Source organism: Sitophilus oryzae, unplaced genomic scaffold, assembly GCF_002938485.1.
Source record: "Sitophilus oryzae breed Bouriz unplaced genomic scaffold, Soryzae_2.0 scaffold_857_pilon_pilon, whole genome shotgun sequence".
In the NCBI taxonomy this organism is placed as follows: Eukaryota; Metazoa; Arthropoda; class Insecta; order Coleoptera; family Curculionidae; genus Sitophilus; species Sitophilus oryzae.
In genome coordinates this window covers 2,624,853-2,651,814 of record NW_022147480.1, presented here as the reverse complement: position 1 = coordinate 2,651,814, position 26,962 = coordinate 2,624,853, and the positions used below count along the sequence as shown (strand labels likewise).

Here is a 26,962-nt window from a genome sequence, read left to right as displayed (position 1 = left end):
GGCAATTTGTTTTAATTTTGACACGTTTTGACTGACCGGTAAAATTTTATGTGTAGAAGTGGCCTTAGAAAAAAAATGGGGTTAAATAAAATTCATATAGCAGTTTAGATAACCAGCAATGTTTATTTTAATTAATAATTTTATTACACGTATTTTAAATACAATTATAAGAATAGGAGAGGTAAAAAAACGAAACATGTCACAAGTATTACAGAAGGGAAGATCGTATAGACATGTCCGAACTACTACGAAACTCAAGTATTATACAGGTCGCGACAATAGCACGAGAACGAATACTTTTTTAACATCTCGTATAAGAAATTTTGGTTTTGTGCACCAGGCCCAAACATTTTAATCTACGCAAAATATTTAAAAAAAATGTATGTCGTCAATTTTATTTACTCATCTTTGTACTAAATAAAATATACCTTATACGCCAATAAATATGCAACTAAAAATATGCTTAATCCTAACAAATCCATCCGGTTATACTAATTTTTATATCATATTATCAGTTCTTATCAATATATCTTAAATAACTTTCTTTTGCCATAAAACTGTTAAATCAAAGTGCTATAATGATATCGTTTAATTTTCAACCTTATGTCGATTATTCTTAGAGTTGAAATTAACTAGCAAACAAAAAATTATCATTAGGTGTCGTGTTAGTTGCATACCATGGAAGGCTCATCACTACCATATTTTGATGAACTTGTTCATTCAAAACCCAAAGCATATACATTTTAGCTTGCCTATTAAGCAAGGTTTATTGTACTGACTAAATGATACAAGGACTAATAACACCCGAGACCCAAATTGTTACCATACCTCCAAACAGTGCCGTGGCACATATTTTTCTTAACTTAAAATTTGAATTGAAGAAATATTTATATTTTTGATAAATGTTTTGACTACGCCTATGGTGTATTCAGTGGTATCATACTAATTAATTTCGAAAAAAACGTATTAAAATGTTAACTAAAGGTACAAAACTAGTATCGACGTACAGCATATACAATATCAGCAAAAAAATATCGAATTCAATAAGAAAACACTAAAAAGGTGGAGCGAACTGTTTATTTACCACCAATGTCGTTACATCCAAAAAATGGGGTCTAACATCACAAATTCTGCTGCAGTCCGTATATGGGCGTTACTGTCCTCGTATTCTTTAGTCATTGGTTTATTGTGTATACTATTTAGTTACAGGGATGAGTAAAACAAACTACTGGTAAACTTGAAAATCAAACTATGTGGGTGTAAATATCTCTCGATTAAATCACAGCTTAATATCAACAAACAAATTGAAAGAACGCTACTTCCGCAGAGTATATTATATTATTATATCGCATTATATCTAAATCAAGTCCTTTTAACAACAGGATTTTTTGTTTTCTAGCAACGAGTTGATTATTTATATATTGTTAATTAATATTTTATTGTTTAATTGGCATTTTAGAAGCCTCAGTAACAATATTTCAATTTTATACCATTGGCATTATTTTAAGAATTTCAAAATTATGAGTGATAATTTTTAAGTAATTTTAGGCCATGATTTTTGCACTTTCTTTGATCAAAATTAAATTCCTTTATCTAAGGCTCATATTGTACTCTACGAAACCATACATTTTAGAAAAAAAAAAACAGTTTTACCATCAAATATTTCCTTTTTTTCGGTTAAATCGCGAACATATCTACGAAAAGGAGCAAAGGTTGTCCGGAAAATGGACATTTTTAAGGATATATTCAACATTCGTCATTAATAGTTAAAGCCTGTCCAGATTTTTATACCTTGGACAGAACTATTACACCGTGTGTTGCATCTTCGACCTAAACATAGGAAATCGCATTTTAAGAATAATAAATAAAAGTTCCACGTAAATATATAAATCAATATTTTAATGTCAAATTGACGATATTGTTGCCAAAAATACCTATATACCTATATACCTGATAAAACATACCTAATATTGATAGATATATAATTAATATATATATAGTTATACATATATAGATAAAAGAAATAAATTTAGATTGGAAAGCTCGTCAAAATATATAAATGTTTTGGGTCGCGACCGTTGTACGCGATCTGGCGCTGCTAAGAACAACCGCCAAACAATAACAGAAATGATTTTCTCTTGTGAAGTCAGAGTCTTCAAAAATTATAAAATCTTCCATTTTCAAAGTAATTATTGCTATCTTGTGAGTTTAATTTAAATTTTACTTACTCAAACCCGTGATAATTGTGAAAAAGTGTCATTAAAAACTAAAAAACTGTGTTGTGAACTGTGAACTGCAAAAACCATCGTGGATCGTGGCAAAACATCGGTTTCCAATGTTTCATAGGTATTTCACATACATCTTCTTATATAAAATAAAGTTTTTTGTATGCAACACACTGTATTTTATTTATAAAATTAAAAGAAAATAATAATAAATTTGAATAAATAATATTTGGCAACATAATTCCGGAAAAAGCCGAACCGATCCGAAATTATCAAAAGCTTTCTGTCGCGACCGTTGCAAGAATAGCGCCAAATAGTGTTTACATTGTCCTTATGAGCACTTTCCAATCTAAACTTGTTTCATTTATCTATGGTTATACAACTGTTAAAAAAATAAAGTTAAGTAGTATAATGGAGGAAATAGTCTACAAGTTGCAAAATGTTTATTTTCTGTACATTTATCAAAAAGGGCTATTCTGTGTCAAATCCAATCAACAGTTCAAAATGTAAATGAAGGGTTTAAGCATCAAGAAAAGTTACTAAAGACTGTAAATATAAAAAGAAGAATATTGATAGAGATAATTAAGAAATAGTAAATCAATATGAATTAAAAATATTAAAAAAAAAGAAAGTAAAAACCGAAATACTTGGAGAAACAGTCGAAAAACATCGTTCCACTGCTTGGTGAATTTACAAGAAACATAATTTTAAGCCATTGAAATATTCCCAACACCAAGAATTAATGGACGGTGATGAAGAACGTAGGGCAAAATTTTAATTTGTCATATCGTGTGACATAACTTGTGATTATTGTGTTTGTTTGATCAGAACCGCATTATATTATTTTTATTTCGCTTAATTTAGTATTTTTGTACCTCTCATAAGTGAAGAACGAATTCGTATAAACCATTCAAAATGAAAAATTTGCTTCATTTTAAAGAGTTCTTTAAAAAGTTTCAAATATATTTTTCTGTAAAATTAAATTGGAAAACTTATTCGTCATTTTTAAAATTTACATGGGATTTCCTATGTTCAGGTCGGCGAGAGAACACACAGTAGATAGATTATCGTTTATAAATAGAAAAGGCGAAAATATTTTATAGATTTCCCATTCCTTGCTTGGTTTGGTCACCAAAATAGGAAGGTTGAAACATTTTTTGGTGCACGAACACACATAGTCGGGAATTAACAATTTTCTTTGTTTTATTATTAAAAAGGACTTATGGAACATTAATTTCCTTTTATACTAATAGAGAATCTACTTTAAAAATTACGTCAAAGACTCGAGACAGAAGTTTGACCGAGTTGCTCACATTTTCTAAATTCTTTTACTGGTCAAAACGATGTCATAGTAGGCAAGGAAATAAGCCATAATCAGCAAGCACTGTCACTGAGCTACTACAACGACGTTTTTATTTCTTCAGTTCTCTATTTGTCGGCGAGTTCGAAATTTCGTCGCAAGTCTTTGCATTAACCCATCTTAGAGTCTTAGTCACACTTAAAAATTTTAAAACATTAACACTTACAAGATATATTGAATATATATAGCATATCGTGGAAATATATTTTTAAAGGGAGTAAATATTTAATTATTTTTAAGGGTACTTCGTATTTTAATATTTTTTCTTTCATCATCTTTATTTTTCGATATAAATTTGTAAATACTTACTAGAAAAAAAATCATACGCGCTCAAAGTACTCAGGTACATAAATTTCATAAAAGGACTTAGAATAAATAGTCCCACATATTTTACATACCGGGTTTATACCACGATCATGCACCACCCTGTATGTCCTGAGCTGATGTATAACCCGGTATATTGTACAACCTTCATGGAGTATATAATAATGTTATGTTTATATATCTACGCATATTTTTAAGTCAAGGTTTTTCAGCAGTACTTATTATAAAACTACCACAGAATAAAAATAATATAACATCTTTAACTGGGAAAGTTATTCTAGTTCTTTTATAAATTCTATGATTGGCAATTCTGAATAAAAAAATTATGTGATATCTGCCCCATAAAACCTATAAACTTACCTTTAGTTTACTGACAATATTTGGAAAATCTTACAACAGATTTTTTGGTGCAGATACCTTGTGTTTCTTTTGATGATTTTTTTTGACAAAAATATATCTATGAGGATAAAAAAAAGTTTCATAAAAAAGAGGAAAAATAGGAAAAAAAAATTTATACATACACACACTTCTGGCGAATTTTTAAGTGAATTCTACTTATATACAATCCTACCGGCAAAAATAACTCTCAATCTGACAATAAATTAAATGAGGCTAGATTTAAAACTGAGGAAAAGTCGAAAAGTACAGGGCGTTTCATTATTCAAGAAAAAATCTCCATATCTGGTTTTATTTTTGAGATTTTAACTTATTTTTTTTCTATAAAATATGCTACAGTTTTAGTCACGTTTTGAAACACTAAAACAATCGCTAAATTGGATGCTTAAACGTGAAGAAATTTATATTTAAAAATACTCCAAATTAGGGTTATTAATACACCAATTAAAGGTTAAATCTCATTGATTAACAATTTTGTAATCCATTTCCGTACTAATTTATAAAAAAAATGAATTTAAAATCTCAAAGATAAATCTTGATAAGAAAATTTTTCGTAATAGTGAATCGCCCTGTATAAATACGTATAGACACACTTATAATAGTGACGTGAATGAGATTCAGAATAAGACACGCGATCGCAGCATTTTCGAGACGTTTTGGTCGGTTCATACTTCAGATATTTGTCCTAACCTTACTTTAAACATTAGTCTTCAAGGTTTGCGCATAGTATCATACACGTATCGTTTTCGGAATGTAAGGTTTTGATTCCGAAAAATGTTATTTAGTAGTTAATAGTAACTAATTCAGACTGTTCGGCACGTATCGTATCATACATGCAAAGTCGGTCAAAATCACATCATACATGTCAGATTTCGGTAGGTTGCTGATCCTGTTGGAAATTGTATTAATGCTTTTAACATTGGATATATTCCAAATATTCTTATTGAGCTTTGCATTGTTTAATTTACATCCAATATAGGTGTAATTGTACATGTTTTTATAAGATAAAAATCGAAAAACGTTACTTTACTGAAGCAAACTGAAAACGCATCGTGTATGAATATGCGAATACACGGTCCGGTTGATGCAACGGAAACGTTACAGCCCGGAAACGATAAGTGTATGATCATGTGCATTATCATACACCTTAAGAACTCAGCCTTAATAAATGTAAGAAAATGTGCATTATACTCTCCTTCTAGTCTTTCGAATATTTCAATATGTGCTTGCGCCCACATACTGGGTGGTCCGAACTGTATTCCGAAAACTTCGCCAGCATATTCTGCAGATAAAAATAAGTAAAAAAGTTCGTATAAATGTATGTCCTAAAATGCTTAGTTTCGGAGATACAGGGTGTAGATGTTTCGTTTTTATTTCGATTTTTTCCAAATAATCTCTGAAGTAACGTCAATATTTGGATGAATCTTGATGTCTGGAAGTTTTTTGACGTTAGAAATTTGATTTTGATGTCAATACGACTCCTATTTGTAGGGGGCGCCACCTACATGCGTTTTAACTGTTTTGAAGATTAATAACTTTTCGTCCGTACCTGTATAAAACTACTGAGTGATAAAATAAACACTTCCGTGACATTTGACGTAAAAAATGTCTCTTGGTAAAAATCGTTACGAGCAACCGTTCTCAAGATATTTAGAATGGAAATAGTCGACATATGTTATTATTGACAAAAAATAAACACGTTGAGTAGATAGTTCATTAACATTTCAAATTTATTATTTCAGTCAACACTATTTAGTCAACATGTTCACTTTGTCAACAATGACAGGTATTGATAATTTCGATTCCAAATATCTCGAGAACCATTACTCGTAACGAGTTACCAAGAGGCCTTTTTATGTAAAAAACGTCGTAAGTGTATAATTTTTACTATTATTATAACTCAGTAGTTTTATACAGATACGGACGAAAAGTTATTACTCTTCAAACCGGTTAAAAAATATGTAGGTGGCGCCCTCTACAAGTAGGAGTCATATTGACATCAAAATCAAATTTCTCGTGCAAGCAAACTCCCAGACACCAATTTTCAGCTAAATATTGACGTTACTTCATAAATTATTTGGAAAAAATCGAAATAAAAATGAAACTTCTACACCCTGTATCTCGGAAAGTAAGCATTTTAGGATATATATTTATACGAACTTTTTTACTTATTTTTATCTGCAGAATACGCTGCCGAAGTTTCCGGGATACAGTTCAGACCACTCTGTATATTTGGGTTTACCAAAATTTACAAACCTTTCTAATTTTTAGAAACCTACACAATGATAACATTATTGTTTATAAATAAAAATTAATAATTATCAGACCACAGAATGAACAATTATAAATTATTTATAAACATCAACACGTCAAATATCATTTGTAAATACCTTAATAACCTTAGTTTTGGACTTACTGGCGGAAAGAGCTCTAAACTGTTAGGATTAGGATCGGAAGTATGAACCAGCCAGAACTCCGACGTCATTTCGACGTTATTTTAGCGACCAGCGAAACCAGACGACCTGACAACAACCTAAAAAGTCCATTACACCGGCGACGTTAACGCACGGTTCGAGGTCCCTGATCGGCACTGCTGCAATCACAACATGGAAGAAGGGGGCGCGGCTCGCGCGCCTCTATTGGGCCTGCGGGTCGCACTGCAGCAGCCGCACGATAGAGGGGTCGCTCTTGGCACCCTCTATGAACTCCTCCAGGCTCAGTTTGCCGTCCTTGTTCTTGTCCATCTGGCGGAAAATCTTGTCGGTGCGCTTCTCGGGCGTGCTCTCGTCCTCGGGCATCTTCATCACGGTGCCCACCATCTTGTAGATGGCCTGGGAAAAAGAAATAGAAATCGCTTAGTCGAAAGTCTGCGTCAAATGGATTTTTTTCGAAAATTTTGGCGCCCCACGTTGGGCAGCAAAATTTAACGTTGGGCGCTAAAATGTAACGTTGGGCAATATAAGTACTTACCGTCACAATTTCTAGCATCTCTTGTCGAGATATATAGCCGTTCCCATCCAAATCGTACATGGAGAACGCCCATTTCAGTTTCTGTTCGAGCTTTCCCCTCGAGGTGACGGATAGTGCACACAAAAACTCCCGGAAATCTATAGTACCGTCACCATTTGCATCAAACGTCCTGAAAACAAAGATAGATATACTAAGGACTGGCAAAGGTTAGTCTTGGGTCGATATTTCTGTATGAAGGAAGAGTACAATGCTTTTATAATGTACTGAACAAAGAGAGAACAGTAAACACGTTGCCAAACGTATGAAATAAACCGAGAAACTGTGCACATTGCTGAAAGACGTGGAAGGGGATATAGCAGATTTGTCGCAGTCGACCGCTCAACCCAATCAGTACCTCTGTCAGTACTTAAAGTTTTAGGGAATCATGCGTTCAGCTTCACGATTTAATTATGTCTCGTGATACTTGATTTGTTTATTTATTAACGAGTCGTTGTAATTTTCCCTATAGCTTGATTTTTTTTAAGTGCAAGCTAGAAACACATGCATTTTTGGTAAAAATAAGTGGAATTGAGTTGGTGTTCGGTAGTGGTCGAGCTATTAGAACTCTGAATTCAAAAATCGAGATCTCCAAATCTATTAGACATAATTGATTATAGTTTTTTCAAAAACTTTCTTAACACTTCTGCTATACTTTCTTCGCAGGCAGTATGTGAAAATCTTTATAAATAAAAGTTAAACGATTGCTGAAAATTGCTATGCACTGAAAGTCAACGGAGGGGTTGTTTAAAAATTTTGAATGAAAAAAAAACAACCTTATCGAATTTTCCTTATTTACACATATTGTAAAAGATCAGATCTTCACAACAAAAAAAAGTTTCAATATCTAAAGTGGTTCTTAAGTTATGGCTTGTTATGTGTAAAAAAGTTGTTTTGAGACACCCTAACGATATTCTTATAATTCTATTTCAGATGTTTAGAAACATATCTAATGATTTTATCTAGTTTTTATAGAGACCTTTACTTGATAGGGAAAGGTATACTGGCAACGCCGCAACAGCACACCCTCACATTTCTCTCACTCCGACTTAATAAGATCCCTATGCAATTTACTTCCACACATGTAAATACCGACCCAAAAGTAACAGTTGCCAGCACGGTATGTTCAGCACATATGCCCCGATTTTAACAAGCATAAACCTTTTTTATTTTTTTTAAATAGAAGATTTATTAACTGTAGGCAATTTATAGCAAAAAAGACTATTTTTAATATGAGAATTAACAATAATATACCTAAACACGTGTTCTGCAAATTTACTGGCATCGCCATATGGGAAAAAATTTCCATAAATCTTTTTAAACTCGTCAACTGACAAATGTCCACTGGGGCAGTCTTTTAGGAAACCTTTGTACCATTCTTGTATCTCGGCATCTAAAACCAAACAAAAACACTCTCAAATATAACTAAAGACAATCTAAACTGACAAATGTTTTACCTGAAAATTCCGTGTTTTGCTTCAAATCTTCTAATACTTCGGGTTTCAGTTTGCTGTTCTGCTTACCCATGACTAGAACGCGCAACTTTTTGAATGTTCCTCGTATACAAACGGGTGTGTGTGTCAGTTAGCGCCGTCTAGACATTTTTCTTTCCAGAATATGATCTCTATTATTCGAATTGCCCCTGTATGGGTAGCTGTTGAAAAAGATGGCTATTCTATTTCGCTAAAAACACATCAAAATATATCATTTATCAGTTTATATATACTATCAATGGGTTTGAATCTTTTAACCGACTATTTTTGTCAATTGTCTCATACTTTACATTTGAGATTAAAAAATTAATAGTTGGGTCAGGAATATCTCTAGTCATACAAAAAAATATAGTTAAAAGAAACACAGCACTACCATATGATGACAAATAAATAAATACAGTATAATCTGAGCTTTGCTATGCCTATCACTGATGTTTCTGAAAGTTACAGCTGAACGTAAGCTTTTTGTAGTTGTTACGTATTAAACCTAGAAGAAATTGAAATAACAGACAAAAACTGTTCCTGACGCGTAATATATTATTATCCCCTCTCATTGGACAGACTACACAAAAAAAAACATTAATAGTTTCCATACATAAAAAATTAATATATATATATTGTAGTTTGCAACTGTTATTTTTTTGAAAAAAATTACAGTGCGGTGACAGTGACGGAAAGATTAAGAGTTGTAGGGATGCAACTGTTATACATCAACAACTGTTATGCAATAACAATTTATAGACAACTAAAGTAAAACAAATTTGAAGCCAGATTTCGTAAACTGCATCATTTAATTTATTTGTGATCATACGGTATTTTACAGGGAACCGTAGCACATGTACCGGGTGTTTGTCCAAACAGAGTAAAACGCCAAATCCAAATATTTCATAGTTTTTAATCAATATCTTTACGGTAAGTGATAAAAATTTCTGGGTTTCAAGTACCATCAAATAGATAATATACGACTGAAATGTGGTAAATATAACATTGTTTATACATCTATTAATATAATATGTATTTTTGCTTCATTTACATACTACAAAAATGCATTTGTTTTACAAAACTAACAATAAATAATAATACTTACTTAACTTACGAGAGTATTGGTTTGGTATCGGTAGTAATTTACCCCACAGGGTGAGGTGAAAAAAATTGACGTTTTTTGGTGCATATATAGAATTTCTTGTTACCTACATCTCACCCTGTATATACAGAAATGATAAATTATAAAATTAACTTTACCCCACACGATAATACTTTTTAAACATACTGTATAGAAGCTTGTATAATTTTTCTGGTTATGATCTACCATTTATAAAGACGTCTTACAGCGTATCCGCAAAAATAGCAATTCGTGGAACTTTTTTATAATAGATTTATAGAGAAAACCTGTAGAAACATACCTGTGTGCGTATATGTATTAAAATTGTTATTTATAAATAACAGATTAACAGTATTTTCAAAAAAATAGCAGTTACCAAAATAACAGCTCACAGCCACATCTAGTAATATAATAATTGTAATAATTGTACCTCTTGTAATTCTAACAAGATTGTAACAGTTGTTTCAAAAAATAACAGATCTGAAAATAACAGCGACTGTGTTGTAGTCTCGGGATCTCCGCTTTAGCTTTACAAGACTCGTAACAGTTCAATAAATAATCAAAATAACAGTACTCTGACATAGACATCTTGCAATGTCAAATAAGAAAAACTGCGCCTTGAAAATTTACCAGGCTTTGGATTAAGTCAATAGCTGTTATTTTTTGATTCTGAAAGCTTAAACAACATTCGGTAATCTTTCTTTCAGAATTGTAACTGTTGTGGCTTACAGACATATTGATTGTATAATTTTACTCGTTTTTGTTGCATATTCTTATTATTACAAGATTAATATTAAATAAATAGTAAATTACAAATGTTTACAGTGTCTGTAATGTTATTTAAAATATGTTTATTAAAAGATATTCGTTATTCATATATTCTGGCTGTTTAATGATAAATAATTCAAAAGCTGTTATTGTACGTTATTAGCTATTGACTGAGCTGTTATTTCTAAATAACTGTTATTTTTAAATAACAGTTCCAACTTTTTATATTCTTTTTCGATTTCAATAATAAAAAATAACATTGCAAATATTTTAACGGGCGCTATATACAGTATGTTCCGATCTTAATACATTTAAAATTACACTATTTAAAACACCATTTATTATACAACTTGTGCGAAATATGAACAGATTCTGAACCAGAAATATTTCTAGACGATTTAATAAGTTTCTTAGATCGAAGAAGAGAGTAGAGTGTGCTGTATTTTTATTGTGGTGGTGTAAATTTATTTTTAAAATACACTGACAATGATGTTTTTTATCACATCTTAGTTACCTTGCTAACTACAAGTATATTTCCCTAAGACATCCTTAAAACTAATTTTAGTAGTTTATTTACATTACAAAATAATAAGCCGTTCTATATGTTTATAACAACTTAACAATAACAAAAACAGATTGTTTTTTCCTAAAGCTTTAGGTACCAAGCATACCTATAGAGAAATCAATAATTCCTTTATCTTAAAATCTCATATCCGGGCGCCTAGTTAGCTTGGAAATGAACATCGATGACATTCCCTAAATAATTTAACATATAAAATGACAGCGATCATCATTTGATAACCATCGCTGGCGCCTTTTTTTCGATGATATTGTATTATTTGCAAATATAATTTTTCGTACAAATTTATACTTGCAAAATATACATACATATAAATTTTATGAATGCAAATAATAATACATCACTAGTAGATATTGAATGTTTTTTTGTTAAATTAGATCGATTTTCAAACCCCAAATTTTTAATAATGTTTTACATTTCACTCATTATCTTATGTACCTATTCATTATTTGTATATTGTAAAACATTTGTTGAATTTGTATAGTTCATAGTTTATTTGCCAAAGTATTTATTACTACAAATAAGTATAATATGTTGTATTTATTAACTGTATATTTATGTATATTTCATGTAAACTATATCAGTTTTAAAATACAAACCAAAAATCTGAGTAATAATTATGTTTTCCATGTATTCTACAACATATTTATTAATCCGTAGTATCTAACTAATGTGACGTCATAAATCTCGCTCCGAGCCTGTTCTATTAAAGACTGCATTGACTGATATATCAAAGTTATTTCGATTGTTTCTTTTCTGACAAGTGCGATTTACATTTGTTTTTTAACGCATTATTGTTCTATGGGTTTAAATAAGTTTGTGCGGATTTTTAGTGTTTATTTTGTGTTGTTATTACTTACATTGATTGGATTTTCGGGTTACTGATGTATTTTAACAGAAACTGACGCTTTTGCCGGACATTTTACATGAAAAATCACTGCAACGCCGAAGACAAGCTATCGAACTACCGGTAAGTCTAGCACTATTTGAAATACTAAAGGTTATACAGCGATTCGTGACCATAAGTTTAGCGTGTTTATCATCGATTAAAACACGTTATTGCCTTGCACTCGGCTGTGTTTCATGTAAAACGTTAAAAATGCTAAATAGCCACGGATTTTTAAGGCCCTCGACCGGGCAGTTCGGTGCTTAATGCTGGAAATCGATTAGTTTGTTTTATGGCCCACGTTAAATAATTTTTCTCTTAATTTCCATATAAGTATGCCTGGTTTTAGTACAAAAATAACTTAATAACATACATTAAACTAAATCATTCGGTCATCTAACATTTTTTTCAGGATTTGCGGTATCCCAAAAAAAAAGTTTGCAAAAAGTATTTTTTTTAATATAAGAGACATGGAAATCAGGTAGCGCAGTTAGATTTTATTTGTTTAAAAGACAAAAATTAATTAATCACCTGTCAAATTTGACATTTCATATTAGAAATGTCGCAAAATGTTATTGTTTATTAAAATTTTGGAAAATGTTGTTACAAAAAGTGGTTTAGTTTCACATGTTTTATTTACCACCCAAATTTTGACACTCTGGGACAATTTCCATTTTTTGTTTGATCAGTCCCTATATACAGAGTGATCAAAAACAGTTTTCCAAAAAAGCTATACAGGGTGAGTCTTAAAAAAATGTAAATATTTTTAGGGGTAGTATATTTCGATGTATATTAAGGTTTTTGGTTTGTAAATTTCATTTCAATTTTTTTACATAATATGAGGGCAATGGCAACGCACATTTTGAAAATATTTTTGTCAACATACAGGGCGATTCAAACATATTTGGTTGGAATAGTATATATTTTTTAGCCCAGTGGATTTGCCACTAAATTTCCGTAAAATACCCATAATGTTATATACTATACTGTGTGGTTTTTGAAATATTACCGTTTTTAAACTAAATTTACTGCTTATTTAAAGCCCTCTTAAAATTCTAAATTGAAAAAAAATAAAAAAATTTAACAGGAAATACTGTAAATAGTGTCTTCTTCAAAATCGATCTACCAAAATTTGCAATCTTGTTTGATATATACGGGGAAAGTCAAAACTAAGTGTTGTATTTTTCCCTGTATTTTGTATCATAATCGAACAAGGTTTTGTTTCTGAAAAAAATCTGAAATTAAACAACCATTTTAAACAATACTTTTCATGACAAATTTGACAAGCAAAACAACTATGATGATGTATTTAAACTTTGTTTTTCTATTTTTTATATTTCTATTCCACCTATCTCTAATAATTAAAAAACAAATTTGCTGCAGACTTTTTTGGGGACACTGTATATAATACTAAAAGAAGAGTATTATAATTCATTTAAAACGGGTAGTCAGTACTACATAGTAATAACTATAAAGATTATTTGTTCTTGTATTCGAAATTTAGCCAAAATAAATTAGCAAAATCTCTCATTAAGGAAGGTATGTGTATTCAACAAATAACTCTTTACTATATTATTTTAAGTACATTTTAGAAAATGTCTTTGACAAAATTCTTTTATTACATAATATATTTCTGATTACTTACATTATAGCGAGAAAGAGATGTTACATTGGTTTTTTTTTTATAAATTTAAGTGTATAAGATAGTTGGTGAGTTGTGAAAGAGATAGACAGTCTAACAGGCTATAATTCTGGTCCTATAAGTTGAAGAAGTGATTTTGGTAAGCTTGAAAGTGTCTATTCTAGTATATTCTTTTTCTAAATCTATGTATAAATGCAATGAGTTACTTTATACCTTGACTTGAAATTTGACATGTTGTTTATGTATAAAAGAAAAAAATATATTTTGCGGATTAAAAACATTGTGTATTTTTTTTGGAAACTATTTCAAAAACTATGCGATGTGGCGTTTTTTTACAGAAAGAAACAGAAATGTAGTAATAGTCTAAAGAGCTGGCTACATAAAAAACCTTATCATCGTTACATGGCTAATTTTTCTTGTGAAGTATCCTTTTGGGTAGCCATTATGAAACAGTCATGTCTGCCAGCGCGATCCCGGGGCTTAAAGCGGGGGCGGCCAATCGAAAGGGTGAAATTTTGACACTAAAAATATTACAAAGTACACGAATTATAATTGCGAAAATAGCTTTTATTTATTATTAAGAAACGTGGAAAATTGTTGCCAGGCATTTTTCTCGTTGCTAAAATGCTGACAGACAACGCGAAAGAGGCATAGCATTTTGAAAAAAAACATGGCATACATGCATGCCCATTGGTGGAATGTTATTTACATTATCTAAGATCATTGAAAGATTGGTTAAAAAAAGGCTTCTATCTTTTCTCCTTAAATATAAAGTACTTTCTACCCATCAATTTGGATTTCTAAGTAACAGTTGCACAAATAATGCTATGTTCGACCTTTTTAATAATGTATACTCTAGCCTGAATAACCATCACTCTACAGCTACAATTTTCTGTGATTTCTCTAAAGCTTTCGACTGTGTAAATCATAATATCTTAATTAACAAATTGCAAAACTATGGATTCAGGGGAGTGCCGCTCGAATGGCTTAAGTCGTATCTTGGCAACAGAAGGCAGCTTGTGAGGATTGATACGTCTATGTCTTCTTGTAAGCCTATAGAATGTGGTGTCCCTCAGGGTTCAGTACTTTGGCCCTATTTTATTTCTGGTGTTTATCAACGACATTGCAAATCTAGACATTAGCGGTAAAATCTGCCTCTTTGCGGACGATACTAGTTTCACTTGGAGTGGCCCAGATGTTACGGCACTATATGATACTATATCCAGTGACTTACGCACCATTAAATCTTGGTGCGATTCTAATGCCTCAACCTTTCAATAATCTATGCCTCAACCTTTCAAAAACTAAAGTTTTGTCATATAAAGGTACTATACAACCTTTTGTACTTAATAACACCACTATTGACGTCGTGGACTCTGTGAGATTCTTAGGACTTGTTGTGGACAACTCTTTAAAATGGGACTTGCACATCGAAGCCTTATCAAAGAAACTAAGCTCTGCCTGTTTTGCGCTAAGATCAGTGTCTAAGGAACTTAACTCATCAACCTCTAGAATGGTCTATTATGCCCTTTTTGAGTCGCATCTTCGTTATGCCCTTCCATTCTGGGGTACTTGCTGCGCGACAAAATTTGATCGTATTTTCAAACTTCAAAAGAGAGCAGTTCGATACTTATTGGGACTAAACAGTAGAACTCACTGCCAGAATTTCTTTAAAAATTTCAAAATACTGACTCTTCCTTCCTTATTCATTTTTGAATCCGTTTGCTTAATCCGCAAGCACATATTCTCTATTCCGGAAAGGCCTTCTCACAACTATCCACTTAGGAATGCGGAGCACGATATTTATCTGCCAACCCCGAGCTCAGAACTAGTTAAGGGCTCAATACTGTACAATGCCAAGAAAATGTACAATCATTTGCCTTCGAATATCAAGTCACTTTCATTCTTTCCCGCATTTCGCAAAGCTCTGAAATCATACTTACTGGAGAGAGCCCTATATGCGGTAAACGACTTTTTTGTTGATGTTTAATCATGAACAATTTAGAATTTTAATTTTAATATTTTGATCATCTCACACACTGGTTAAAGGTCTAGTATTTAATATTTTATAACTCTTGATTTTATGTTATTATAACATGATTTTATCCATTTACAGTTTTCCTTTTGTAAAATTTTCTAGATACGCCTGTGTTCTGCAATGTCCATATATGTTTTATTTGTAATTTTATGACGTACATTTTTTTTTGAATTGATTTGTATTGTATGACATTTTTTGTATTATTTGTATATTTGTTTTTGTGCTTTTTTTGTTTTGCTTTGTCGATGAAGCTGTTTTGGCTTTTTGTACAATAAAGCGCTGTTTTTTTTTTATTTTAAAAGCCGTATACAAAAGGGCAGACAACAAGATCGTGGCTAAATCCCTTCCCGTACTTTTTCTTGATTTTTGTGAAAACCAAATGTTAAAGCGCTTAGCAAAACATAGGCACCCCAAATCTCATTCAAATCGCAATATCGGTTCATAAAATATCTTAAAAAGTGTGTTTATTTTTTAAAGCTTGATGCCCTCTAACGGACAGACGAAGCACTTTTGTATAGAGGTAAATTGTGTCCAATAAACTTATTTTGATTCCAATAATATATTGGGACACCCTGTATATGATATAACAATTATATAAAATACATAAAATTATTTCTATTACAACCCTGTTTTATAAATTCAAAATTATTAATCTCTAGATATAAATAGAATAAGTATATTATTTTATTAAATAAAAATAGGTATAGATTTTCAGATAATTCTTTTTTCAAATCTCTATTTAGATTTTATTAATATAACCCAAATCTAAGTATTGTACTTGGTTTATGCTTTTTAATTTTAATTTCTGTTTTTAATCCGCAAAAATGGTATAAAATCGTGATTGGTCTAGATTTAAAATAAATAGTTTTTGAATTAGTAGTAGGAAATTGTTTATACTAAACATTGTAAATGTTAATATACAATCTTGTGGCAAATAAAAAAAATCTTTACATCTAATTTACCAATTATATTGATATATATTTTTTGAATTATCTCTCAGAAAATTATTTAATCCTTGAATATTTTTTAATATGATTTTTTTACTTAAAAGTATATGAGATATATCTATTATTTCTAAGAACATTTTTGATTAGAAAATATAAATATACTTGGTAAAATATATGAGCGTCAAGGTTTTTTATGTGTGTTTAACAAATTAGTGGTAAAGTCACAATATATGCAACCACCATTACAGTGAATCCTAATTATTTTCCCTTACAATTTGATCGTGTAAATTGGAGCTTAAGTATAGCTGACACAGGTTCGAAAATTAAACTACACTCATATAGCATTATACAGGGTGCTACAAATTCGAGGTACGAGCATTTATATCTCGGTATTAAATTGGTTCCAAAGTAAGAACGTCCCAAAGTTGCGCTTTGGGACGTTCACCAAGATGCCATCAAAATAAGGTCCGTATTTAAAAAAATTAAGTCGGCCTCTGTATCTCATAAATTATCAGCTAATTTGAAAATCTAAAAAAAACTGTCAGATAGCCCTAATAAAGTGGCTATGAGAATGTCCAATTAGTTTTTTGATTTTCCGAAAAGTAACGACAGGAAAAAATAAAATAAATTTTCAAAAAAATCCGTTTTTCCAAAAAACTCAGCAATCCTTGAAATTTTTAAAACTTTTTTGATGGCATCTTGGTGAACATTCCAAAACGGCAACTTTGCCCCAATTTAACCTTCTTCGTATCTATTATGGTTTCCGAGATACCAATGCTCGTACCTCGAATTTGTAGCACCCTGTACAGCATTTGATTATTTATGTCAATGAGGTATACAGGATATTTATATATACACTACGTATATAATAAACATTTCGCCAAGAGTATAATAAAAGAACAACTGGCAGGAAATTAGACAGTACAGACAGTAGGATACATACGGGTTATGAAACCTTGTTAGGATTCCGCGTATTGTTGGTTGCATATAAGTAACGTCACACTAATTCTGTTAATTATAGACACGCCCTGTTTTCTTTTAATTAATATTTACCTTAGATTTACAGACTGGATAGAGAAATCCACAAATATACGACAATACCTGTTCGTATATAGATAATACATATAAATTCCAATATTATTTAGCAAAAATTTCGTCAAAAAAGTCTCCTATTTTTTTTTTGTTTATTTTTAATATAGATAACGTTCATAAATATTATTTTACAGTCAATAGGAAACATTTTCGAAGTCTGGGAAAACCACATATACCAAGGATTTTTCTGTGTGTGTTTTTATAAGTTTATAAAAGTCTTTTAATTCTCAGCGTACGATTGTGCCAGTTACAAGCGGGATTCGAACCCGGGACCCTCAGCCGAATGTTCGTTAGGCTTAACTAGAGGCCGCTAGTGTGCTGGTCAATGTTGCGGAAAATGCGGATTGGTTCTTACGGTAGTGTACGTCAGTGATCAGACCAATGAAATGACTAGAAATTGTAGCGAGTTGTTCTCTATTATTTTAGGACCGTTGTCCATCATTCCAATATAATTTTCTCTCTAAACACTAAAAAACCGTCTCGTTTCAGTTAGTCTATGAAAGATATATTATTCATATTCCGCATCATCAAATCAATTTTTACAACTAAATTTAATTTTTCATTGCAATCTAAGGAAGTAGGAATAGGCATATCCTCCTGAAAAATATCTATCACAAAACTCAATCTATCTCTGAAACTGAATAAATAAGAAAACAAAGAAAATATTCGACATATCAATCTTTTAAATCGATACCATTAAACATCACCTATATCGAAATTTAATTTATTAGATATAAAAGAGGTGAGACTGGACAACGTCTTACAGTAATAGAACCTCGCTTTATCTTATTTTACACCTTTAACACATCTATACAAACTCTCCGCCCGCCTTAGGAGCCTCCAGGTCTCCATCGGCGCACCAATCGGCATTTTCGCGCAACCGACGACGGTTACGGAGCGCGGAGGGAGGCCTCTTAAGGCGCCAGCATCTTCGAGAGCTCCTCGTCCTGCAGGCAGCCCTTGAGGAACTCCTCCTGGGTGAGCTGGCCGTCGTTGTTCTCGTCCATCTTGGCAAAAATGTTCTTGGCGCGCTCCTCGGCCGAGTCGGCGGGCCGGTTCGAGGAGCACGCGCCCAGCATGTCGTAGATTGCCTGAGGACGGGAAAAGAAATTGAGATTGAAATTGTTTAATTTTACCAAGAAGACATTTTTACTGTCTGCTTGGTTAAGTGTTACAGTTTACCCCACGCCAAAGCTAGGACAGAAAAGACTCACCTGAACGATTTTAGTCATTTCTTGTATATCTATGACGCCATTTCCATCAACGTCGTACATTCTAAAGGCCCACTTCAGTTTTTCCTCAGGAGTACCACTCGATGTTACGTCTATCGCCAACAAAAATTCCTGAAAAAAATATTACATTATAATAATTTTGCTTTCCAAATTAAAAAAAATGAAACCGTACATTCGTTTCTTTATTATTAAATCTGTGGTTAAATCACACTGTAAATTAAAAAAGGGTTTGTATACATTTTGGAGATATATACGCTATGGAGATATGTTCGATTTATATTCAATACTAGAATTTAAAGGACATAATATATAAAAATATAGGATCTTCTTTCAATGCACAGTAGGGAACGCAACGTTTACCGGCAGCCAGACGGGCTACATGCTGTTCTAGAGAGCATAGTAAAAGATATATCAAAGAGTCAGACGTCTTAAAATACTGTTTTTTCCGACGTTGCTAGCTCTCGTACTAAAAGTTTGTATTTGCGAGAATAAAATCAAGAATAGTTTCTTTCAATCAAATAAATTTTCTTTGTTTCTACACAGACTTTCTTTATTCGAGACCTTAATACCAAGTTAGGGATAAAAATAAACTGTCTAAATTGCTGAGGAAAGTCGATTAAGTCAGATGAAAAAAGAGAAAAGATCAATTTACCAAATTAACAGCAAATAGATAAGTGAAAACGACTCTTATACACGGAAACATTTGGAGGTCGATTTTTCGTTTATTTAGAAATGTGAGAAAGTCGAGAAAAATACCAATTTTAGCAGAGAGACATGTAACTTGATCAACGTACTAAGAAGGTATTACACAAACAACTCTACAGTATGTCTCCGGATTATCTTTACATGTTATTTATTTTATTTTTTACGTTTAAATTTCTTATTCCATCTTTTAATGGATATCATCACAGAAAAGGTGACCTCGATGAATATCGGTTATCGAATGGGATACAACAGAGTTAGCATAGTGTGTTACGCTGATGATGCAGCTATTATCGCGGAGACAGAGAACGATATGTAGAGACAGCTTCATAAATTCTATCAAGTAAGCCGAGAATTAAATATGATTATCTCCACAGAAAAAAACTAAATGCTTAACTTTCTCTAAAGAGCCGGTAAGATGCAAACTGGTAGTAGAAAACAAAATTATTGAGCAAGTATCACAGTTCAGATACCTAGGAATAGATATGTCGCACTACCATGATCCAGAGAAAGATCTGAGAAGCCAGATAAACAGAGCAACGGCCATGTCAGTATGTCTCGAGACAAATAGGGTGGACAAACCCCTTCATGCGAACAGACAGCAAAATTAAAATTTATAAGACCTGCATCAGACCAATAATGACATATGGCATAGAAATCAGAGAGGAAACAAACAAGACCAAAAGCATGTTAAGAGGCGCTGAAATGAAGAATCTAAGAACCATAATATGGAAGACTAGACGAGACAGAATTAGAAACGTAAATATCAGACAACACTGTGGAATACAGTACGTAGTAAGATGGGATAGGCAAAGAAAAAAACAATGCTTAGCTACCAAGCATAGCTCTTGAGGGAAAACCCATGGGTAAGAGACAGCCGCGAAGGCCTCCAAAAAGCTGGAAAGACAGTTGGCAGTCCATGTCCCAAGAACTCCTACTTAAAATTAACAGATCGACTAGACCTCAAATAAGTAAAAGAAGAATTTTCGAAAATCACTGTTTTTTGTGTTGTTCCTTTCTCTATTTAATCTATTATTTATCTATGTTGTCATATTATCGAGTTGTTGTTTTATTAACTGAAAATTTAAACAAATTCTATTTTTTTAAATGCACAACTAAAAATATCAATGAGGAAAATGCATGTTTTTAAATAATGGTTTTAAAAAATAGTTCATATAATTACAAACTGAACAAAAAAAAATCGTTGATATCGGTTAAGAAATGCCTCTAATATAAAATAATTAAATATTGGTAATTTAAATGGCCGGGCAAACGCTCTCTACCGCGCCTTGCCGCTGTGACGTCACCCGCCGTTCTTCTGGTTGAGTGGAGCCAGACGCGTGTTTATTTTACACAGTTTGCTTTTAAACGCTATTGAATCCGAGTCAAAATTTTAGTTATTTGTGTTAATTAATACATAATTAGTAATTAGTGATATTTATAAATAGTAATGGATGAGCGAAAACAGAAAAAAATGGTCCAAGGCCATGAGAAGAGATGAAAAGAAAAACGTTAAATCATCCTCTATTTTTACGATTTATTGTTGTGAAGATCATTTTGATGTAAGTTCATATATTTATGTATATTGTCTTACATAGGTATTATATTTATGTATATTGTCTTACATATCAAATTTGAATGTACAGGGTTATTCATTATATTTTGACACCCACATACAGCCTTAAATGCAAGTTTTAGAAGAAAACATTAAATAAAAAAGTTGCATGGTTTTTCATATACTCTCTTTTAAAATTAATTCTAGTTATACAGGGTGTCTCAAAAAAGGTAGTCCAGAAAATTGTAGGTATTTTTCGCTTTTCAACTGTCAATATTTCGTAAACATTTGAAGATAGGTATAGGATATTATACATGAAATATATCTAGAATATCTAGAAATTTCCGAAGAATCCAAAAATATATAGGATGTTTCACTTAAAAAGTAACTTAATTTTGGCGTTTGCTTACGGGACACCTTGTATAATATTTTCATTACTGATAAACAATTTATTTCATATAATTTCGTAAAAAAACAATCTTTAAAAATAACAAGGGTAAGGGGGTGTCAATATATATAAAAAAACTTTCTTTTTCACGCTATGCTCTGGAGTTATTTTTCCACGTACCAAACAAATATTTTTGTCTCTTTTCACTTCTACATAACCTATAGCAGTATCTCCATACGTCTCCCTACCTGATCTGAAAAATAAGTTTATAACATTAATATTTATAACTATATGAAAGTTCGTAACAGTAGGTACCTACTTATACTTAAATATGCCTCAGTACTACAAAGAATAAATGTTACATACCTCTCTGTTTTTTTCATCGTAATTCAGCACCAATAAATTGGGAATTTGTATTTATAAAAGCAGCCAATATTAAAGCATCGACTTTTGGCAAGTTATCTGATTGTACTTTTACAAACCCGGAATCTGCCATTACTTAAAAAATTCTCAGAACACACAACACATACAAATAATAACTGCACAAAAAAGCATAAAAAGCTCCTTCAATCAACGCTAAAAGCAACAAAAATGTCTTAGTACTCCACCTAAATACGTACATAAACGGAACACATCTGGCTGCTGCTGGCCATCGCGCGTCGACGAGAACGGCGGGTGACGTCACACCAATAGAATATCGTTTCAATTCGCGAGGCGTCGTTTGCGTTATCCATAGTATTTTAATGGCCCGTTTTATAAAATTGTGGTACTGCTTTCAAGAAAAAAGTTTTTTTTTGCATTTATACATATTTATTCTAATAAATTGAACAGTTTCTGGCGAAAAATAAAATATATGCATCTTCCTCATTGACATGTCCCCGCGCCATTCGGCTGAGACACACTGTATAGTGTTTTAAACGTGAAAAATAAATCGATCAAGTTATATACTTTTCGTAATACATGAAAAGTTCCCCGAAATCTAAAAGTTTGCGATTTTTCTGTCATCTGATATGTCTTGTCGAACGAAAAGTTCAGACGTACAAGAAGATAGAAGGCAATATCGCCGGCTTTAGTGAAATCCGTGTCGATTTCAAACAGAAATCGCTAAAAGCACAGAAAAAGAGAATATATGTTCTATACAGGGTGATTTTTTGAAAGCTATATCTCTAAAAATCTCAAAGAAATAAGTCAATCTAGATTAGCTTTAGAATAACAAGCAAGTATTTTAAATGGTGAAAGATCTGGGCAACAGAAACTTATTTTCTATTCACCATTTTTTAAAATAAATTGTAGATAGAAGATTTGTAGTTTATCATCCCGACCTTATATATCTACTGTGTCCCCCCTTTTTGTTGCTCAAGATCTTTCGGCTCGCATGCAACGGCGTCCACATTTGAATGTAGTGCTTGAATTCGTACCGTTCGGACATACATGATACCGAAGTATTTTTAATAGCGGCTGCTGGTCCGATCATTATTGCAAAACGAAGAAGACAAAGAGAAAAAAAGGTGGTGTTGGATGTCATATAATTTCAAATATAATATAATAATTTCAAAAGTAGGTCCCAGCACAGCGAAAATAAACATCTACGCGATTTACAAACACACAGAATGTTTTTTTTAATATTTTTTATCGCATGTCCGCTAGTGATTTTGAAAGACTTATTAACTTAGTTGGCCCCCGTATAAAAAGGAAAAATACAACTTTTAGGAAGTGTATTCCGTTTAAAGAAAGAGTTAAATAAAGATTGGTCATAGCATTAAGATTCTTTGCAATTAGAGACTCGGATACCAGTTTGGGTTATTTATTCAAAGTTTCCAAGCAAAGCACTTCAAAAATAATACCAGGCGTATGCCAAAATATAAATAAAGTTCTCAAAGATCAGATTAAAATAAGTAAGCAATGTAAATATAGAGTTATATTTTATTAAACGTATATTTAGTATTATTAATCGAGGAACAAAACACAAATATTTGTAATTCTGAACAAAATAAAATAAGAAAAATCATAGTAGTATCATCATACTGCAGTAAATACCGAATCCTATGAATAAAACCAAACTAAAAACTGAACAAACAACGCAAACAGCTCGAGCGCTTCAAACTGCCGTAAAGTATGCTCGCATGGCACCGAAGCGTCTCTTTGATGTAACGCGACAGAGCCGAACAGTTGAAACAGGCATTTTATGAGATCGCAAGCAAGTGGAGCACCGTCGCGAGCGACGCTAACGTCTCGCTCCGACTGTTTGCCATGTTTTTTTGTGTTTCAAGTGTTCGTTCGGCCTGCTCGCGAGCAATATGGACACACCTTTAGAATGTTGCTTGGAGGATTCCCATTCCACGCCTACCATACTTACACTCGTTTAGAAGACACCTCTATGTTTCCTTATTTTTCTGAGAAGGCCACTGAAATAGATACTCTAAAAGCACTAGCGAGCAAGCATCAGTCAAGTTTTTTTCTCTTACATTATCGTCAAACAATCACAACAAGCCCTTAACACCTGCCTCGCCTTTACGAACGCCAGGAGAAAATTTCAGGTTAAGTGACCAGGGGCGTCCCCAAGTTTTTTTACCATTATTTCTTTCTTAGTTTCGTATTCCAGTCAGAAGGGTCTTGCTTGCGTGGCTCATCTGTTATTCTACCTTCGCACGCTCTAAGTAGGGATGGATAAAATGTATCGATGTATTCAAAACATCGATATGTATTATTAAGATACTATATTAATATTTAAAATAAGCGAATATCTAGGTATATAAGCAAACTTCCATGTAAATTATGTACAGGGTGCTCCTTAATGACATGCTTATATTTGAGGAGGTGATTCTTGGACCTATTCTAAAAAAAAACTTCATATGAATGTATGTCCTAAACATCTTAACTTTTCAGATACAGGATGGTAAAATTTTCTATTTTATAATTTTCAAAATATCTCTGGTTGATACACGTCTTCCATTCAACAAAATGCTTTTTTTGATATACAAAAAAAAATGTTTTATTTCTTAATTTCCTTCCAGCCGATGCACAAATGATTTCCACACAACAGTCACTGCATCAGATTTTCAGCGGCTTGACCCTGAAGTAAACTGACTTTAATTTTTTTAAGCAAAAACTATGCGTTGGATGAAAAAAATAGGAGATAAAAAATGTTTAGAAATAAATGGAAATTTTTGTTTGGAAATAAATGGAAGTCAGTTTTTCCAACATTATTCAATGTAAAACCCGTATGGACGGCACTGGTTGAAATAAATAAAAATGTAGACCAAAAAAGGTATTTTGATACATAAAAGTCGTGTATCAAGTTTCATAAAAATATCTATAATAAAATCTGATTTATTATGAAAAAAGTTTTTTTAGAAAATTTTACCATCCTGTATCTCAGAAATTAAGATGTTTAGGACATACATACATATGAAGTTTTTCTCTTAAATATTAGCATGTCATTAAGGAACACCCTGTATAATGAACAGACTGTGGTTCTGACACGTGGAGAGGAATAGGAACAGTAGGCGACAAGCCAACTGAGTACTTAGATAGCTGGGTACTAAATATGCTGTACTATCTAAGTATCGATTTTTTTTAGAAAATAAACATCTCTAGTTTAAAGATGGTGTCGCCAAACCAGTTTCATTAGTACTGTTCCGGAACTGAGCCTTAGAGGGGGCGAAACATGTCGACGAAAATGTAGAAGGGAAAGAAAAGCACTAACGAGGGGTGAGGGGGGTTAAATAATGCCGGTATTCGCAAAGGAAATGAACTGGAAAGCGTTCTTCCTGCATTACTTGCGATTTTTTCGACGAGCGGCATTATTATGCCTTTTTTGGGGGGGAATTTTTTTTTTATTAGATTACCTTGAACAATTTTTCATACAGTTGATAATAATATCAATAACTCTGGATTTTTTTTATTTTATTATGTCTTCATTTTACAAAAGAAAATCTCTCTGAATTCTTTAGATTTTGCCAAATTCTATTTTAGATCGTTTATTCTATTCTATTTATTTTATTTTATATCAATTTAGCGAAATGAAAAAACACATAAAAAGTAAATTATTTTAAGTTAACGTCTCATTTTTACTCCCAAGTTTATGTCTGCACCCAATTGCCTATCCCTGTACCCTGCACCAGTTTTTGCAGGTTCTTGCTAGGAGGAGAGTTCCTCCGGTTCTAACCTTGCTTTCCCACATAGTAGAGGTGGGTTGTGAAATCGCAGTCCGCTACTTTGTCACAGCTCCACCAACGTCGCAGTATGTGACTGCTCCAGTTCCAAGAAAATCGCAGTGACATTTCGGAGCAGTTTACAAGTTTAGGACATCTGCGCTCGTGAGTAGCAATAGGAGCAATAGCAGGCAATAGTGTAAATTCTGATTAATACATACATACATACATACATACAGCCGTTACTCGCTGACGAGTATTCGACACACATAAAGAAGATGGTCACGCAAGGCGTTTTCTTTCATGAGCTTTTCTATGACTGAAAAGCCCGATACGTGATGTTATCTGCCTACCGCACTCCGGAAATTCAAAAATCTCGTTGCTTTGTTGCCTCTTTACTTTTTGGTTGTCGCTGTTAACTGAGTTTACAACTCTTCTCCATTGTGTTCTATTTTGAGCTGCTGTTTCCCACTCATTCTGCATGTTAATCCTCTTTAAGTTTTCGTGGAAAATGTCCTTGTACCTTTTCAGTTGTCCACCCGGCCTCCTCTTACCGTCTAAAAGCTCACCGTGAAGCAGAAATTTTGGTATGCGGTTTTCTTGCAATCTGCATACGTGACCAGCCCATGTTAAGCGGGATTTTGTAACCATGACATGTTGTAAATAACAGTTCATTCTTGGTAGACTATTAACAGTTCCTTTGTAGTTTTAGAATCAGGTCGTTGGATGAAGATTGCTTGCTTCCTTGCTATGTCTGTTTCTCCAGTGGACGGTTTGTTTTTCTCTGATCTAGAGTTTTACTGCAATATGGGTGATCCTAAATTATGTTACGAGATATCCAATCTCATCCGGCCTCTAACCAGTGTGAATGAATAGTACGTCTAATAATAGATGTTATACTCTTGCTTCGGAGCAATAACACCACGGTTTTTCAAACGATCATCCGTCCAAATGCTCACCTCGTCTAACGTCGCTTAAGTTTGGGATCGGGTATTAAACGGTGTATTAGCATAGCTAGTCGGTACCCATTTTCAATCAAATTTGTTGCTTAGGGTTATAAAATGAAAAGAAA

The 26,962-nt window shown here is 32.5% G+C and overlaps 2 protein-coding genes across 2 annotated transcripts in view; both read right to left on the bottom strand.

The window, feature by feature from the left end:
- Positions 1–6,467: 6,467 nt before the first annotated feature.
- The window catches only part of LOC115890003 (neurocalcin homolog), a 130,729-nt gene continuing 110,234 nt past the window's right edge, over positions 6,468–26,962 (bottom strand). Inside the window, exons 2-5 of the mRNA XM_030910114.1 lie at positions 8,769–8,994; positions 8,566–8,704; positions 7,276–7,444; positions 6,468–7,136 (exon numbers count right to left, since the gene is read on the bottom strand). Of these exons, the coding sequence (XP_030765974.1) occupies positions 6,942–7,136; positions 7,276–7,444; positions 8,566–8,704; positions 8,769–8,838 (573 nt within the window). The 5' untranslated portion in view covers positions 8,839–8,994 and the 3' untranslated portion in view covers positions 6,468–6,941. The remainder of the gene's footprint in view (positions 7,137–7,275; positions 7,445–8,565; positions 8,705–8,768; positions 8,995–26,962) is intronic.
- Positions 17,525–26,962, bottom strand: part of LOC115890004 (neuronal calcium sensor 2) — a 63,934-nt gene continuing 54,496 nt past the window's right edge. The window contains exons 4-5 of the mRNA XM_030910115.1: positions 19,074–19,202; positions 17,525–18,950 (exon numbers count right to left, since the gene is read on the bottom strand). Coding sequence (XP_030765975.1) covers positions 18,774–18,950; positions 19,074–19,202 — 306 coding nt within the window. The 3' untranslated portion in view covers positions 17,525–18,773. The remainder of the gene's footprint in view (positions 18,951–19,073; positions 19,203–26,962) is intronic.